The 16,781-nt window shown below is 39.6% G+C and overlaps 1 protein-coding gene across 7 annotated transcripts in view; it reads left to right on the top strand.

Annotated features, from left to right (window-relative positions):
- Positions 1–16,781, top strand: part of MARK3 (microtubule affinity regulating kinase 3) — a 108,983-nt gene that overhangs the window by 65,762 nt on the left and 26,440 nt on the right. For 5 of the 7 annotated variants that reach the window (XM_061181317.1, XM_061181319.1, XM_061181318.1 and 2 more), the window contains exons 4-6: positions 13,640–13,696; positions 16,030–16,266; positions 16,426–16,545. In XM_061181317.1, coding sequence (XP_061037300.1) covers positions 13,640–13,696; positions 16,030–16,266; positions 16,426–16,545 — 414 coding nt within the window. Of the gene's footprint in view, positions 1–4,153; positions 4,220–8,703; positions 8,775–13,639; positions 13,697–16,029; positions 16,267–16,425; positions 16,546–16,781 lie in introns of those variants that run through there. The other 2 variants (XM_061181321.1, XM_061181323.1) reach the window with 1 other exon arrangement.

The following is a 16,781-nucleotide window of genomic DNA, read 5'->3' on the forward strand; positions in this document are numbered from 1 at the left end:
GCACAGGCTCCAGACGCGCAGGCTCAGTAGGTGTGGCGCACGGGTCTAGTTGCTCCGCGGCATGTGGGATCCTCCCAGACCAGGGCTCGAACCCGTGTCCCCTGCATTGGCAGGCAGATTCTCAACCACTGCACCACCAGGGAAGCCGCACTTGGTCTTCTTTAAATAGTCTTAATTGGTTGCACCTCCCTGTCTTTGCTCACATATATGGAGCACACATAGCCAGCCCATTTTCAACTGCATAAATCCAGTTACCTCCATGGTGCCCACTACCCCAGACATAAGTGAGCTCTCCCTCCCTTGAATCCCTATAGTATTACATTTTTTTTCCTGCTCTTTGGTTCTAATCACTTTAGTTCTGATGTTTTAGTGCTGCACTGCTAGTAGGGATTTAAAAAACAATCGCTTTCATTTGACCTCTCGCCAGCAGAACTACGACAACCCTGTAACAGGCATTCTGCTACTCAGGATTTCAAAGCAGTGTGGTCATTAGAATGCTAAGGAGCCTGGCTCAGACCACACTTCTTGGTAGTTAGTACTTTCCTTCAGGCATTTGTCAAACAAATGAGTTCCTGTTGTGGGCCAGGCTTGGTTTCAAGGATGCAGTAGTGAAGGGAGACAGACATGCTCCCTGTGGATGAGGACACAACAGTGAACTGGTAAACAGAAATGTATTATCACAACTTGAAAGACAGTCTAGGAAGGAAGTAAACAGATTGCTATGATGTAAAACAAAGGAGACCTACTTAGATGAGGTTTTTAGAGAATCTGCCTGAGTCTTGAAGGATGAAAAGGAAAAAAGACTCTAAGGAAGGAAAGAGCTTAGTATGTTCTAATATCTGAGAGAAATCAGGGTGGCTGGAGCTGAGGTTGGAGGGTAGGCAGAGGCTGCCATGGCCGTGGTCAGGGTTTCATTCTAAATGCAGTGTCCAAAGCTGTGTTCGTATGATATCCAACTTGGCGCTCTTCTAATTTAGCATTTGTAGAAATAACTGGGAGGTTCAAATTATAGCTACAAGTCCAACTATAATGGATTGGAAAACGAGATTCCTGTGTTAGCTTGACAGAGGGAAATTAAGAACTCAAGCCTGAATAGGTTGTCAGGGAGGCTATCTTCTCATCTCAGAACAGAAAATGTGGGAATGACCACAACAGCAATAGGAAGTATGTATGTTGGAGATAAAAGTGCTCCTGCCTTTAGGGATGATCCAGTATTCTAGACAGGAAGGCTCTTCATCTTGATTACATGTTTTTAAGCTCTGAGCTGTCTGTAGGTCAGATACCATGGCTTTCAGCTGTTAGCTGCTGATTCAGTTCTCGATCAGACCTGGTGGACAAGGACGAGCGCGGGGAGAGCCCCGGCTTCCTTTTCCCGTAGCCGGCGGCTGCTCGCTGCCCAGACCACTTGCCAGCCTTGCCTCCTGTAGGCTGTGTCGTACGCTGGGTGCTGGGAGACTAGTTCTGGCCGTATTCCCCACGGAAAGATAGGAGGACCTTGGAAGATCTTTTCCTCTCTTTTTCTGGTTCCCATTTGTTTGCAGGAGGGTTGTATAAGATGACCTCTAAAATTCTGTTATTTTCTGCAATCTCATATTAGCCCAGGCCCTAATGCTGTGACCCGCCTCTGAACTCACAGCATGTGTTTGTGCAACAATTTAATATTTCCCCTTATTCTGTGTGATGGGTAGTCAGCTTGAAGTGGTTTTATTCAAAATCTTCTTATAGAATTACTTGAAATTATCATGATGCAGTTCATTGTGACTATACAAGTTTTGATTTGCAGAATTAGAGCCCCTAGGTAGTTACTGAATCAGACTAAGTCTAATCACAAACTATTCCTGCTTAAATCTGATTTCTGTGTTCAAGATAGCAAAATATAATTCAAAGTATAATTCACAATAGCAAAATATCATCCTCTTCTGGGACCTCTGCTTTTTCGTAAGATAAAATTAAAGTATTTAGTATTAGGTAACAAAACTACTTCATAATTACCCTGGATTTCTATTTCTTAGATGTGGACTACTAAACATTATCAGTGAATCAATTATCTAAGAGAAAATTTAAATTTATATTGCAACCATGGAATATAAATATATCTTCATTAAATATATATAATGTTTAATAACCTGTGTTGGGGGAATTGTGTGTGTGTTTGTTTTTTAGCTCTTCAGAGAAGTAAGAATAATGAAGATTTTAAATCATCCAAACATAGGTACTTTCTGCTTTCTTAAATACTTTTGGGTCTAAATGCATTCTTGAAAGTATGTCATAAAGCTAAACATATATTCCAGGAGTGACAGGAGATTTCTTCCCTTCTCCCAGCCCAGGTACACTTTTAGAATATATATGTATATATATATTGATCATTTCTGTTAACTTTTTGAAATTACTAAAGATAGGTTAAAAGATTAATGTAAAGCTTTAATTCAGTAGAAACATATGTAATCAGATTATAATTTTCTAATTTTTAATATATTAGAAAATGTCATAATTGTACTTAATTTATAGATAAAGAAGAGGGAATTATAGTAAGTTTAGAGTTACGATTTTCAAAGGTGTAAAACTTTCTGCTCTAGCTGTGTTCCCAAGAAAATACTGGTACATTGAATCATATTTTAAAAGACATAGGGAACTAGCTAGCCAACTCTGGATTTCAAATTCCAACTTCCCACCAAAAAAATACTGCCAAGAACTAGCTAACTTAAACCTTTTTGTTTTGTTTTTTAATTACTTACGTTGTACCCTGATTAGAGTTCTCTATACTTACTACTAAATGACATATCTTTGAAAATATAAATTTCTAAAAATTTAAATTCCCATTGGATTAAAATAGTTTACACAGAAGAGCCAATATTTGCATTGGAATTTTATTTTATTTTATTTATTATTATTATTTTTTTGGCCGGGCCACGTGGCTTGTAGGATCTTAGTTCCCTGACCAGGGATCGAACCCCAGCCCCCTGCAGTGGAAGCTAGGAGTCCTAACCACTGGACTGCCAGGGAATTCCCCCTGCATTGGAATTTTAGAAAGCTATTATTTATATGTTGATGGTTTACCAGCATATATGCCTTAAATTTCTTTAAATTTTTCTTAACAGCCTGAACGTATATCATCTTAGAAATGATATGATACTTTTATTCACCAGTTTGACAAACACATCCAATACTGTGTAAGGTACTTTATTTGATCTAATACTCTGTGTTAAAGCATCAGAAAATAACCCACAATATAAGAGATTAGCATTCTCCCTCCCTGCTCCCTTTTTTGCTAAATTTAATTGTAAAGTATGTATTACCAAAGTAGATACAGGAGATAATGATTTGATAGCTTGAGAGATTAACTTCAGTTTCATTTAAAAATTTTATATTTCTGATTTTGTTATGGTTTTATGAATTAGCAGTAATAGAAATATTATTTGTATCTGTAACAAGAGACTGCTATAGTAGTCACACTGACCCATTGAAAATAATTCTTTTTAAAAAGTTATTTTCAATTATTTATAGTATAATCCCTTCTACTTTGCCATCTCTGGCTTTAGAATAGAAACAAAGGAACCTCCTTAGGAATTCCCTGGCAGTCCAGTGGTTAGGACTCCGCACTCTCACTGCCAGGGGCACCGGTTGGATCCCTGGTTGGGGAACTAAGATCCTGCATGGCGCAGCCAAAAAAAAAATAAAAAATAAAATAAAATACATCTTTAAGAAAAAGAAAAGAAACAAAGGGACCTTGTTCTCTGAGAACTGTGATAAGTTTCCCAAGCAACAGAAGTCTCAAGAGGAATTATATGTATCCTTAAAGCCATAATGACAAGTGAATGGACTTGCACTTTTAGGAATAGAACAGATATCGACGTAATACAGGAGGATGAAATGAGAGCAGATACACTTCACTAGACTGCTGAGTGCATCCTGAAGTTACACCGTTTGAGCACCCAGAAACTATGTTTATTTTTATAGAATTCCATGTTTTTATAAAATCTTTTCTGCTGTTGTAATATATTATAAATTTTCCTAAAAGAATTTTGTAGAGGGCCAGCTATTAAAATCTTTAACAGGGAAAAAGTTACTTTTTGTAGTTATAGTTTATATGTACATAGTACTGTGCATATGGACATTTGTTTCTTTTTCTCCTGTATCTTCTCCCCTCCCCTAGTGAAGTTATTCGAAGTCATTGAAACTGACAAAACACTCTACCTAATCATGGAGTATGCCAGTGGAGGTAAGAAATTTATAAATTGTTTTTCTCTCTTTCTTCCCTTTTAGAAGAATACACAACCACACAGCCCACACGGATAATTGTTAAAGTTTCATTTAACATTCAGAATCATAATACACTAGGATGAGAATCAGGAAAGCTGATTCCTAGCAGTTCTGTGGGTTGCTATTAAGTGTTTCATTATTAGCATCATTAATTGATAATACGCAAATACTTGAATTTTTTTTTATTATGGTATAACATAAAATTTACTGTTTTAACCATTTCAAGTGTATAGTTCTGTGGCATTAAGTACATTCACATTGTTAACCATTATCATCATCCATCTTCAGAACTTTTTCATTTTCCCAAAGTGAAACTCTGTCTCCATTAAACAGTAACTCCCCATCCTCCCTTCACCCAGGCCCTGGCAAGCACCATTCTGCTTTCTTTCTGTATGAATTTGACTACTCTAGGGACCTCATATGAGTGGGATCATACAATATTTGTCCTTTTGTGACTTCCTGTTTCACTTAGCGTAATGTCCTTAAGGTTCATCCATTTAGTAGCCTGTGTCAGAATTTCTTTCCTTATCAAGGTTGAATAATATTCCACTGTGTATATATAGCACATTTTGTTTGTTCCAGTACTTGAATTTTCAAAAATATCAGTGCATTAGCCTATTTGAAATAAATGTGTACTGCATGTTGGATGGATGTCTTTATCAGATTTTTATGTCATTGGTGTCCATCATTTCCCAAGGCCAGAAATGGTGGTCACCGTGTTTATGGTTAGACTTCCCTAAAATAAAGATCAAGGACTGGTAATTATTTGCCTATAAGGTTGTATACATGTAGACATTTTAATGAAATGAATGTATATCGCTGTTATCTTTTACAAAGATTCTTATTTTAGGGTTATGGTTGGGCTGTGCTTGTAGTTTTTGGACTGTGTGTGAGTTTTCATTGTTTGTGAAAGGCAGAAGCTTTCTTGTTTGTCTTTGTGTGTTCCCTGTCTCTAGCACAGTGCCTGGCACATAGCAGATACTCAGCAAATAAGAATTGAACTGAATTAATGAAATTATAAACTACTGGAGACATACTCTATTTAACTCTACAGTATAGATTAAATTGTTTTGATTATAGTAGAGTTTTGTTTTGTTAGCACTTTGATCCAGGATGCAGAACCTGGAGACAGAAAGTTGAATCACAGCCTCACTGTGGTGAGTTAACCATTAAATAAAAGATTGTAAACCTGTTGTGGGCAGAGCAGGCACACCCCTGGCACCACTTTTTCATACTCCTAATTCATTATTAGTTGTGTGCTTCATCTTTTAAATGTGTGGTTTGAGAGTTTAGTTGGGATTTTCGCAGTTGAGGAGCAGTAGGAAGAGCTGAAGGTTAATTGTAGAACCATAAGTCTATACGGAGTTCGAATGCTGTCTACGCATCTTACGGTTCATAGTCTTTTCATTTGTGTAGCCACTGCAGTGTACAAGTGCTTTTTTCTCTTTTCTGGTCTCCTTTGACTTTCACAATGCCTCAGTGATGTGGCCAGGCAGTGAGCGATGGGCTTTTACCCTTGAGGAAATGGAGGCTGGGAAATCTCACTGTGGTCATGTTGCCAGGCCTGGAGCCCAGCCTTCCGACACCATATAGCCTCTACTGATTGGTCAGTCAGTCACGGCTTTCCGTTCCCATCTATTTTAGGTACCAGGGTCCTAGAGATTGCTCTGTGTAGGAGAAGTCAAAAACATCTGAGAAGTGTCCATCCAGGAGGAGGATGGACTCCAGAAAAGACAGACATGGAGTCCATCCAGCCAGTGCCTCTCATTGGCAGTGTGACCTCATAAGTTACATGTCTCTGAGCTTCTTACTGGGCATGGGAGCACAGCCCTCACAGCCCTCCTTTGAGGACTCGGTGCCATTGCTCAGCATTATAACAGCACTGATTGGTGCTGGTGGTGGTTTATTGGCTTGGGCCATTTGTTTTAATCAGCTCAACAAAGCACCATCTCCAGGGCAGCTGTTTTATTGTTGATAACGTTTGCCATTTTGAACAACAAACGTTTCATTATATTGGCTACCTAGGGACTTCCCTGGTGGTCCAGTGAGTAAGACTCCATGCTCCCAATGCAGGGGGGCCCAGGTTCCGTCCCTGGTCGGGGAACTAGATCCCACATGCATGCCGCAGCTGAGAGTTCGCATGCCACAACTGAGAGTCTGCATGCCACAACCAAGAAGCCCGCATGCCGCAACTAAGACCCCACGCAGCCTAAATAAATAAATAAATAAATAAATAATTTTTAAAAATGGCTACCTACTCCTCCCCAGCCTTGTATTTTTCAATTTGGAACAATCGTGGAATTTTAGAATTGGAAGGAATCTTAGACGTCATCCAGGGCAATTGCCTAATTTTTACAGATGAACCTAAAGCTCTGCATGGTTGTTCTATGCCAGTGGTTTCATCACTGGTTATAGTGGCGGGACCTGAAGCAAAACCAAGGGCTTTCTGAACTGTCCTGTCCAGTGTCCTTTCATCAACCACATGAACCGTGACCTGGGCAGGGAAAGCCACTGTTCGCAGTTTTTTCTCCTAATAAATAATAGCCTGTAGAGGTTTTCAATTCAGCTGCTTAATCTGAGTGTTAATGCATTTTTAATAAGGGGAAAAATAAGAGATCTGGGTTGTATTCCTGGTTTATAACTTAGTGACTGTGACTTTATGGTTCCAAAATCTCTTAACAGGTTTATATTGCATTTGAATTTTAAAATATTTTAAAATTATATTGACAGACTTGGACTTCATCTGTGTGACTCTACAACTACTGGGTTTAATCCATTAAGTTTTTCTAAAAAGTCAAAACTGTTACATATGTTATGCATGCATCTTTGTTTTCACTTTTTAACTACTTGTTTTGACATAGTATATTATTCTGCAAATAGAAAGGTCATTCTCATAGAAAATGCTGACATTTTACTGAGCTGACATTTAATTTTATAATTCATCATTAAATGAATTGTGTAGTATAAATTAACAGTAGGTAATTCCTTTTAAAGGATCATTAGGCAGTCAGTGATAACTTGAAAATATTTATACCCATTTATTATTTTAAAATTTATTCAAAGTTAGGGCTAAAAGTTTAAGTCAGAGATATTAATGTACAGTTCAGAATAACCTTTTCCTCAAAAATATTTAAGTCCTGAAACTAAGCGTTTTTTAAGTATCAAAATATTTTAGTTAACTGTTGTCACTAAGCTGATGGAAATATTCTTTATTTGTATGAAGTAAATGTGATTTTTTTTCCCAAACACATTTTATATCCAATTTGCTAAATTAGTACTCTTCGTTGATTTCAGAGGTGTTTCTTTATTCCAAATTGATAAGCAATTGGCAGTACTGATAGGTTCCTTGAAATGTCACTTCTCTTCCCTGAGGAATTAATACTGTGTAAACTACCACCTAGACGTCCACCAGCAAGTTCTATTGGCTTTTCCTTTGCACTGTGTCCTGAATCTCCCCACTTGTCACCACCACTGCCGTTTCCCACTCTAGGCCCGGCCACCCTCTTTCTTGTCCTGAATATTGCACTCTTCCCAGTTGGTTTCCCGGTCCCTTCCTCAGCCCTAACCCTCTTCTCCCTCTAGCAGCCAGAGTGATCCTTTAAGAAGCCAGTCATTTCATGTTCTCCTCTGCTTCTCCTCTCACTTAGAACAGCACCCACAGGACTCTTCTTGATCTCGCTTCTCCTACCATCTCTGTGCTTGTTCAGCACCTCCCTTTTCCCTTGTTCACGCTTCTCCAGCCTCATGGCCTCCTTGCTCTTGTCTCTGTCTAGAATCTTTCTCCCAGATAACTAGTGTCCACTCCCTCACAGTAGTCAGCACAATGCTTACACACACAAACACACTTCCTGTTTCTTTCCCCTGACTTTTCTCCACAGTACTTTTTATCATCTGATATACTGTATAGTCATTTGTTTGTTTATTATCTGTCTACCCCCTCCTAGAGTGTAAACTCCATGAGGAAAAGGACTTTGCTTTGTTCACTGCTATGTTTCCCCAGAGCCTAGAACGGTTCTCAGCAGTTAGTAGACACTCAGTAATTATTTGTTGAATGAATGAGTATATTCAGGAAATGCTTTTTTGTCATGGTCCTATAGTGAAGACATCTTCTTTTAACACAAATAACTTAACCATTTTAACTTTCACTTTTCATTGCCAAGTTTTTATTAAAGCATACTGGAAACATAACCTTTAAAATAAAAGTTGTATAATTTAAACATATGAGAATTTAATGTTAAGGTTTATCTTTAGCTTAAAAGATTTTGTCTATAAACTTTGCCTATAGTTAAGGCTAAGTTAGTTCAGATTCCACATATTTCTGTTTATCTTCATACCTATATTTTAAAAATTAGAACATTGCTAAAAGTGAAACATTTTCAGTTTATGGGAAAGTTAATGCTCAGAAGTAGGACTTCTGCTTACTTTTATTTCTCTCAATTATAGGTGAAGTGTTTGACTATTTGGTTGCACATGGAAGAATGAAGGAAAAAGAAGCAAGAGCTAAATTTAGACAGGTATGGATTGCTGCACCTTTAATTTATTGATTTAATATGTTTTCTTGCTTCAACCCTAAAGCAAACAAGTGTTTGCCTCTATAAATGTCATAAGGCCCATAGAATGGATCAGGGTTTGGCCATTCAGTTCAACACAACAAAAATTTATTAATTTATTAAGTGCTTTCATGCCTAAGGCACTGTGCTAGAGGCAACCATGGGTTCTAGTTCTAGCTTTGTAATTGAAATTTTAGTCCCACTCTTTTTTTTTTTTTTTTAGTCCCACTCTTAACCTTAGTTTTTTGACAGTTGAGCCTTAAAAAACAAGAGCCTTGCAAACACTTGAGATTTCATTAAAGAAAACCATTTCCAAGTTTTTAGCAAGAAGTGTCACAATCCCAAAATTCATTATTAGTTTTGTCTTACATAAGCCAAAACCAAACAGAACTTAACCTGTGAATTAATGGCTTACCTTCTTGCTTTCTTTACCCCATGGCCTTAAAGAGACACTCATTTTAATAAATAGGTTTTAAGCATAAAGGTGACTTAACTCTCTAATAACGATTACTATTTATTGATTGATCATTACCTGCTAAATATTGGGATAAGTGCTTTACCTACATTAATGTAAATCTTGCAGCAGCCTTGTGAATAAAGAGTATTATGCCCATTTGCTAAAGATAAGGAAACTGAGGCACAGGAAGACTAAATAATTTGCCCAAAATTTGATGCCTGGCAAGTAGGAAACCTACCATTGAGTCAGAGACAGGTCCTCTGACTGCAGGACTAAAATTCTTAATCATTGTGATGTGGTCTTACTTAGATTAGGAATCAGCAAACTCTTTCTGTGAAGTGCCAGATAGTAAATATTTTAGGCTTTGTAGGCCATACAGTCTGTTGCAACTATTTAACTCTGCTGTAGTAGCACAGAAGCAGCTTAGGCAATATGTGAATAAATAACTCCTATGATTGTGTCCCAACGATACTTTATTTGCAAAAACAAGTGGTGGGCCAGACTGAGCCTACAGACCATAATTTGCCCACCCCTCATTTAGATTAAAGGAAGGAGCAGGTACTTTATTACTTCTTAATTAACGCTGTCCTCCCATAGTTTTAAGTTCTGTATTTAAATGGCAGTATAGCCTCATTTCTCTCAGAACCTTTAAATGTTTGTTTTATTAACATTTAAGGTTGTTAAGGTAGAAGTATAGATAGGAGTCTTTAAGGGTTTCACAATATTTAGAAAGGCAAGTTTAACCGATTTTCAAGATTTTTCTTAACAGTTGCCTCTTTTGATTTGCTTAGTCTAGTGTTTACAGTTAAGGACTTATAAATAAGTTTCTTAACTTTTGCTGTTGCTTAAATTTAATTTGATTTAAAAGTACTAATGGGGGACTTCCCTAGTGGCGCAGTGGTTGGGAGTCCGCCTGCCAATGCAGGGGACACAAGATCGAGCCCTGGTCCAGGAAGATCCCACATGCTGCGGAGCAACTAAGCCCGTGCACCACAACTACTGAGCCTGCGCTCTAGAGCCCGCAAGCCACAGCTACTGAAACCCACACGCCTAGAGCCCGTGCTCCTCAACAAGAGAAGCCACCGCAATGAGAAGCCCGCACACGGCAATGAAGAGTAGCCCCCGCCCGCCGCAGCTAGAGAAAGCCTGCGCGCAGCAACGAAGACCCAATGAAGCCAAAAATAAATAAATTTTTAAAAAAAAGTACTAATGGTACTTTGAATTAAAACCTGTTAAATATCAAAGTTGAAATTGACTTTGGCCATCATTTAAATTCTCTGATCCTCAGTTTTTCTAGCTATGAAAAGAGGAAGTTATACTTGATTAATTCTGAAATCCTTTCCAGTTCTGATATCATTTTATCCTGTGGTCTATGGAAGGAAGCTCAAATTTCTCTTTATTACAAAACAAGTCTGTTTGGCCCTTTCCATAACAGTACTCTTTTTTTTTTTTTTTAATTTTTATTTTATTTATTTTATTTTTGGGTGCATTGGGTCTTCATTGCTGCACGGAGGCTTCCTCTAGTTGCAGTGAGCGGGGGCTACTCTTCATTGCGGTGCGCGGGCTTCTCATTGCGGTGGCTTCTCTTGTTGTGGAGCACAGCCTCTAGGCACGTGGGCTTCAGTAGTTGTGGCACGTGGGCTTCAGCAGTTGTGGCACATGGGCTCAGTAGTTGTGGCTCGCGGGCTCTAGAGCACAGACTCAGTAGTTGTGGCGCACGGGCTTATTTGCTCTGCGGCATGTGGAATCTTCCTGGACCAGGGCTCGAACCCGTGTCCCCTGCATTGGCAGGTGGATTCTTAACCACTGCGCCACCAGGGAAGCCCCATAACTGTACTCTTAATTTTTATAAATTGGCCACCTAAAAGTCAAGATTTTTTTGCCTCATAAAACTGAAATTCCTTCCCACTCAGATGAATCTATCTGACTTGCAAATGTTTATGCAAGTATGATTTATTGACTGTGAGGAAAAGACTCTTGCCAGCGGACAGCAGCAGGTTTGAGCCTGGACCTTCTCCAGGGAAGCAGTTCAGTGCTTAGACCTGTCCTCTCTTCTTCCATCTCCGCCCATCCCCCAGGTGGGGTCTGACTTGTCAGGGATACTTGGACATTTATCACGCAGCTTCTTATCTTAATTTCCTGCGGAAATTCTGAAGCATTATTTGAGGGACCCGTTAGTTGGTCCAGGAAAGAGAGTTTATGTACTTGTACAATTACTGGCTTGATTTACAGTGCTTACAATTAATGTAATCTTTTCTCCTGCCATAGTATTTCCTTAAGTCCACTTACTAAACCTGGAAGGATCAGGCATATTGGTGCTTCCACTTTTCTCTGTTTCTAATTGCCATGCCTTCCAAAAGTTTATGTCATTATTAGTTTGATGAAATATAAAGTTTTCCTATTTATTACAAAGAGAAAGGTATGCCACACACAGAGTACACTATGCTTGATCTGTTTTCTGTCAAAAATAGGCCCTTCTTTCCATATTCATCAGCAGATGGCTTTCCCTCTTCCCATTTCCTTCCCCACTCTCATGCTTGTTACTGTTTATGCTGTTTTAATTTTTTGGCTGAGCTCTCATTCTTTTCAAAGAGAGAGAAGAGGTTCCTGGCTCCGTCTTCTTTCCTTAGCTCTTTCTGGGTGGGTTGCTGGTGTTGCTGCCTCTGTTCTTTCATGTGTGGCTGGAGGTGAATTAGGCGTGCATTCTTATTTCACCTGGGAAACATCTGGGTTGTCAGCCTTCTTTGGAAATAACTGCTTTTACCTTAAAAGCAGAACGCAAAAAAGCAATAATTGAAAGTTGAGTACTTTCAGGTTATTGTGGCATCAGGTTAGCTTTGAGCTGTTTGGAGGTAAAAGAAGAGAAATTCTCTTTGAGAAAGGGTAGGACATTGTCAAATCTGGTTCGGAAGCAGAATTTGAAAATAACCTATGAGAGAAATCTCAATGTGGGGGCCGGGTTGGGGGGAACAGGGAAAATTTGATCAGGCAGAAGTAAGATAAAATTTACCTATGTCCTTCCTAGGCAATAAACCTGTTACTTTGAGGGAAACAAATCTATCGATATTTCACTTTCCCAGTTTTCATGCTGACAGAATAGAACAGCGTAATTGTTAACAGATGCTCTAAAACCGATATTTTGGGATTGGAATTTGTGTACCTTTACTTGATTATGAGTGGGCTGGTCTTCTGCATATGCACTTTATAAAGTATGAAGCTGCTTAGTGAAGCCTTGATTTTGGCATCATTCCCACCCTAACCCCAGCCCAGCTTATCCTTGCTGCTTATTCTGAACCAAAATAGCAACCAATAGAACAGCCCTCTCTGAGTTTTTGTGTCCAGTGTAGTTACGTGCATGTTGCTTACAACAAAGTTGATGATGATTTGGAGAAACAAGCCGTATTTTCATTATAACCCCAGTTTTGTAGATGTGTAATCATATATATTTAAATACGCATATGTAATACCAAAGTAGAGACTAGAGGCAAATGCACCAGAATAACAGGAGATGTCATCTCTATTTGCTGGTTATAAAAGCATATTCTTGTATGTACTTTTCTGTATTTCCTAAAGTTTTTATAATAAGGATATAAAAGTTTTATAATTAGACAAGGAGACTTAAAAATTGCTAGTAAGTGTGAAATTTCAGTAGAGCAGTTATTCAACAGTGCCAATCAGGGAATTCCCTGGCAGTCCAGCGTTTGGGACTCCACACTTTCACTGCCGAGGGCCCAGATTCAATCCCTGCTCGGGGAACTAAGATCCCACAAGCCGCACGGCGCAGCCAAAAAAATAATAATAATAACAGCACTAATCACAGGAGTAATCAAAAGTTGGCTAAATGAAAGCATGTCATTTGCTGAGAGTAGGAGGAATTCTTACTGATAAAGCACATAATAGTTTTCATAGTTTGTAGTTCACATACATTACAACATTCATCCTTCCATTTGAAGGAAGAGGAAACTGGTCCTCAGAGAAGTGAAGTCATTTTTGCTGTCCTTGAACCTACATTAGCCAAAAGGAAGAGGGTGTTGTAGGGACTGGCTGGGGAGAACCAACCTGGATACACACCCAGCGCGGATAGTCCGTAACTGCCGGCTTGGTTGTGAGTTGACAACGTGGGCATGCAGAAGTTGCACCAGAGCCTTCTGATCGAGGGCAGGGCTCAAGAAGAGACTTTCTAGTTAAAATTAGAAAGAACAGGAAGAACAGCCTCACTTAGCTCTTCTTGCACTCACTCTCAATCTCTCCAAATTGAAAAGTTCAAAGCATGAGAAAATTATATTTAGAGATCCACACAGACATTGAAGTGAGTCCTCACTGAGTAGTCTGCACCGGCGATGACTAATAGCCTTGCATCTCTCCTGTCCAGATAGTGTCTGCAGTCCAGTACTGCCACCAGAAGCGGATCGTTCACAGAGACCTCAAGGTGAGTCATAGTGCCCTTACTAGTGTACACTTGCCTTGTGTGTGCTCAGTTCTGCCAGTGCTCATGACATAAAGGAGGCATAGATTAGACTGTGTTATTAAATTTAAAAAAAAATCCTAAGATATATTTTACATTGCAGTTAAGGCAGCTCATAGTTGGTCTCTGGAGAAAAATCATCCTACCACCAAACAGATGGGGGCCTCCAGAAATGCACGCTCTCACCTGGACAGCGTCCTCAGGGCTGCCTGGCGTCCTTTTCTGTTTTTCTCGTCAGCATTCTCTCCTGTTAACAGCAGCGGTATTTAAATGAGACCTACTTCACGGTTCTCCACCTCTGCCCGCACTCCTGGCATAGGATAAGGTTTCCTATTTCACAGAGAAAATAGAAACACCAGGCAGAAACTCCCTCTTTCCCAGCTGCACCTGCATCCACCCTTAACCTTTCAGGATTTCCCTCGTTACAGGACAGCGGGGTGCCTCTGTGTTCTGGGTCCTGTGTCCTTCCAGGGGCTGCTTCACTCTGTTTCCTCCCATCTTTCCCTTCTTCATCCACCTTCTCTCTCTGCTGGCGTGTCACTAGCAGCATGTATAAAAACATGCTCAAGTTTATACCCTCTTTTACCGAAAAACCTCCCCACCCCGATTCCCCTTCCTGGTACACCCTTTTTTTCCTCTTCACCTTCACAGCTGTATTTCTCTAAACATTGTTTAGATTCTCTCTTAACCTGATATTCACTTATTCTCTCTCCTCACATAACTGTTATCGATTTGCTTGTTCTCTGCTCACCCACCCTCTGTGCATTCACATCCACTCCAGTAGCTGCAGTGGCCACCTATATGTTGATGACCCCCAGATCCATTCCTGCAGCCGGAGCTCTCTTCTAGGATTTAGTGTCCAGCTGACAAAAGGACACCTTCACCTCAGCATCCCTCAGGTAGCTCGGGTTCAGCAAGTTCAACACCTAAACTCTTCCTTCCTAAACTTGAATTTTTATTTCTCATTGTGGTGACTGTCCTTCAGGTGCCCCTCTCTCCTTTACTCTGCCGTCCACTCAGACCCCAGGTCTTTTTGCTGCTGTTTCCTGAGTATCACTTGAGCTCACTCTTTTCTGTCCCCACTCACACTCTCCTAGTGCAGACCACCAGCATATCTCGTACCTGATTACCACACTAGCCTCTTGCCTTGTCTTCCCTGCTTCCAATTTTGCCTCTTTCTTCCATGTCTGTTTCCTACATTGTAACCAGAATGGTCCTTTAAAAACACAAATAAGATTGTCATTTCCCGCTTGAATGACTTTTTCAGTGGCTTCCTGTTGCCCTTAGGTTACAAACCGAAACTTCCTGACTACAAGTCACTGGGCTGGCCCTTTGTAATTCAGGCATGGCCACGTCCGCAGCTGTGTCTCTCTGCATCTCTCTACCACACACTGCCTTTCAGTTTCTTGAGGAAAACGTGTTCTGTCTCAGCAGGGTTTTCACACTGTTTATTCCGCTTGAAATACCTCCCGTTAACACACCCACTACTATCAACTAATCTTCCAGGCAGCAGTTTCAGTTTCACCCCCTCTAGGAAGCCGTACCATATCTTTCAGTGCTGGGCCCGTGACTCCCCACTTCTCTGTCACAGCAGTTAGGTCCAAGAGTGTAGCTGCTTATTTTTCTAAATTGTCAGCTTTTTGAGGGCAGGACCCTGTCTGTCTGTATATCCAGACACTAATATAACACCTGGTGTGTAATTGCCACGTGGTAAATGTTTGTTGAAACAAGTGGAAAAGACTGTGATCTCTATCTTGAATGAAGTTTAGGATGCTCCCTCCTCAATAATAGCCATTATACAGCTTACTTAGCAGTGTTTATAAAATGTGGCTATCCACCTAAAGCAAGTATCTATTTTTTAAAAGCCCCTTATTCTTAAAAAGCTCTTTAAAGATTTTATTGATCATGGACATTTGCTGTATAATTAATGCTAAAATCAATCTTTACAGTCGGGCCTCCATATCCCCGGGTTCTGCATCTGTGGCTAAGGAGGGCTGGCTGTACTATACCGTTTTGTATGATGATGGATTATGGTATCCACAGGAGGTCCTAGAACCAGTCCCCTAAGAAGACTGAGGGATGACTACACCTCATATCTGTTACTGGTTATTAATGCTGAAAAATGAGGATTTCTGATTTAGCTCCTATTTTTTTTCTCTAGAAAGAATGTTTTCTTATTCATTAGGATATATTAACTTTACATCATTACAAAAAGCTTTTGTGAAATGCCTGATTCTATCACAGTTCTGATTATATTTTGGTTAAATTTCATTTTTGTCTTGGTGTTTTCCCTCTAGGCTGAAAATCTATTGTTAGATGCTGATATGAACATTAAAATAGCTGACTTTGGTTTTAGCAATGAATTTACTGTTGGCAGTAAACTGGATACGTTTTGTGGCAGTCCTCCGTATGCAGCCCCAGAGCTCTTCCAGGGCAAGAAATACGACGGGCCGGAAGTGGACGTGTGGAGCCTCGGCGTCATTCTTTACACTTTAGTCAGCGGGTCACTCCCCTTTGATGGACAGAACCTAAAGGTATAAGAAGTGGTTGCATCCATGTTCTTCAGAAAGCTAAAAGGATTCTATAAAATGATAAGAGTTAATGTGTTAATGTTGTTTCAGTGGGGTTCTTTGAGTTCTTTTTTAACCTAAAAGTCGACTCACTAGTTTTCTTTCCTCTCTACCTCCCCAAAGGAACTGAGAGAGAGAGTATTAAGAGGGAAATACAGAATCCCTTTCTACATGTCCACAGACTGTGAAAACCTTCTCAAACGTTTCCTGGTGCTAAATCCAATAAAACGAGGCACTCTAGAGGTAATCACATAAGTGGAAATAAGGAACAACTTTGGAGAGTCTTTAAAGTATTTTTAGAACTTTGCTTGGTTTGTATGACGTATTGAATACTATCCTGGGGTTTTTTAAGTAACATTGAGACATTTTTTAAAAGTTATCCTTTGAGCCGTAATCGATGAAATGTTGAAAATAAACTTCCCTAAATATTGTGATTGTCAGAATGTTTCATTTTATGCTGCTAATGAACAGTTCACCTT

The sequence above is a fragment of the Eubalaena glacialis genome, chromosome 2 (genome assembly GCF_028564815.1).
Source record: "Eubalaena glacialis isolate mEubGla1 chromosome 2, mEubGla1.1.hap2.+ XY, whole genome shotgun sequence".
In the NCBI taxonomy this organism is placed as follows: Eukaryota; Metazoa; Chordata; class Mammalia; order Artiodactyla; family Balaenidae; genus Eubalaena; species Eubalaena glacialis.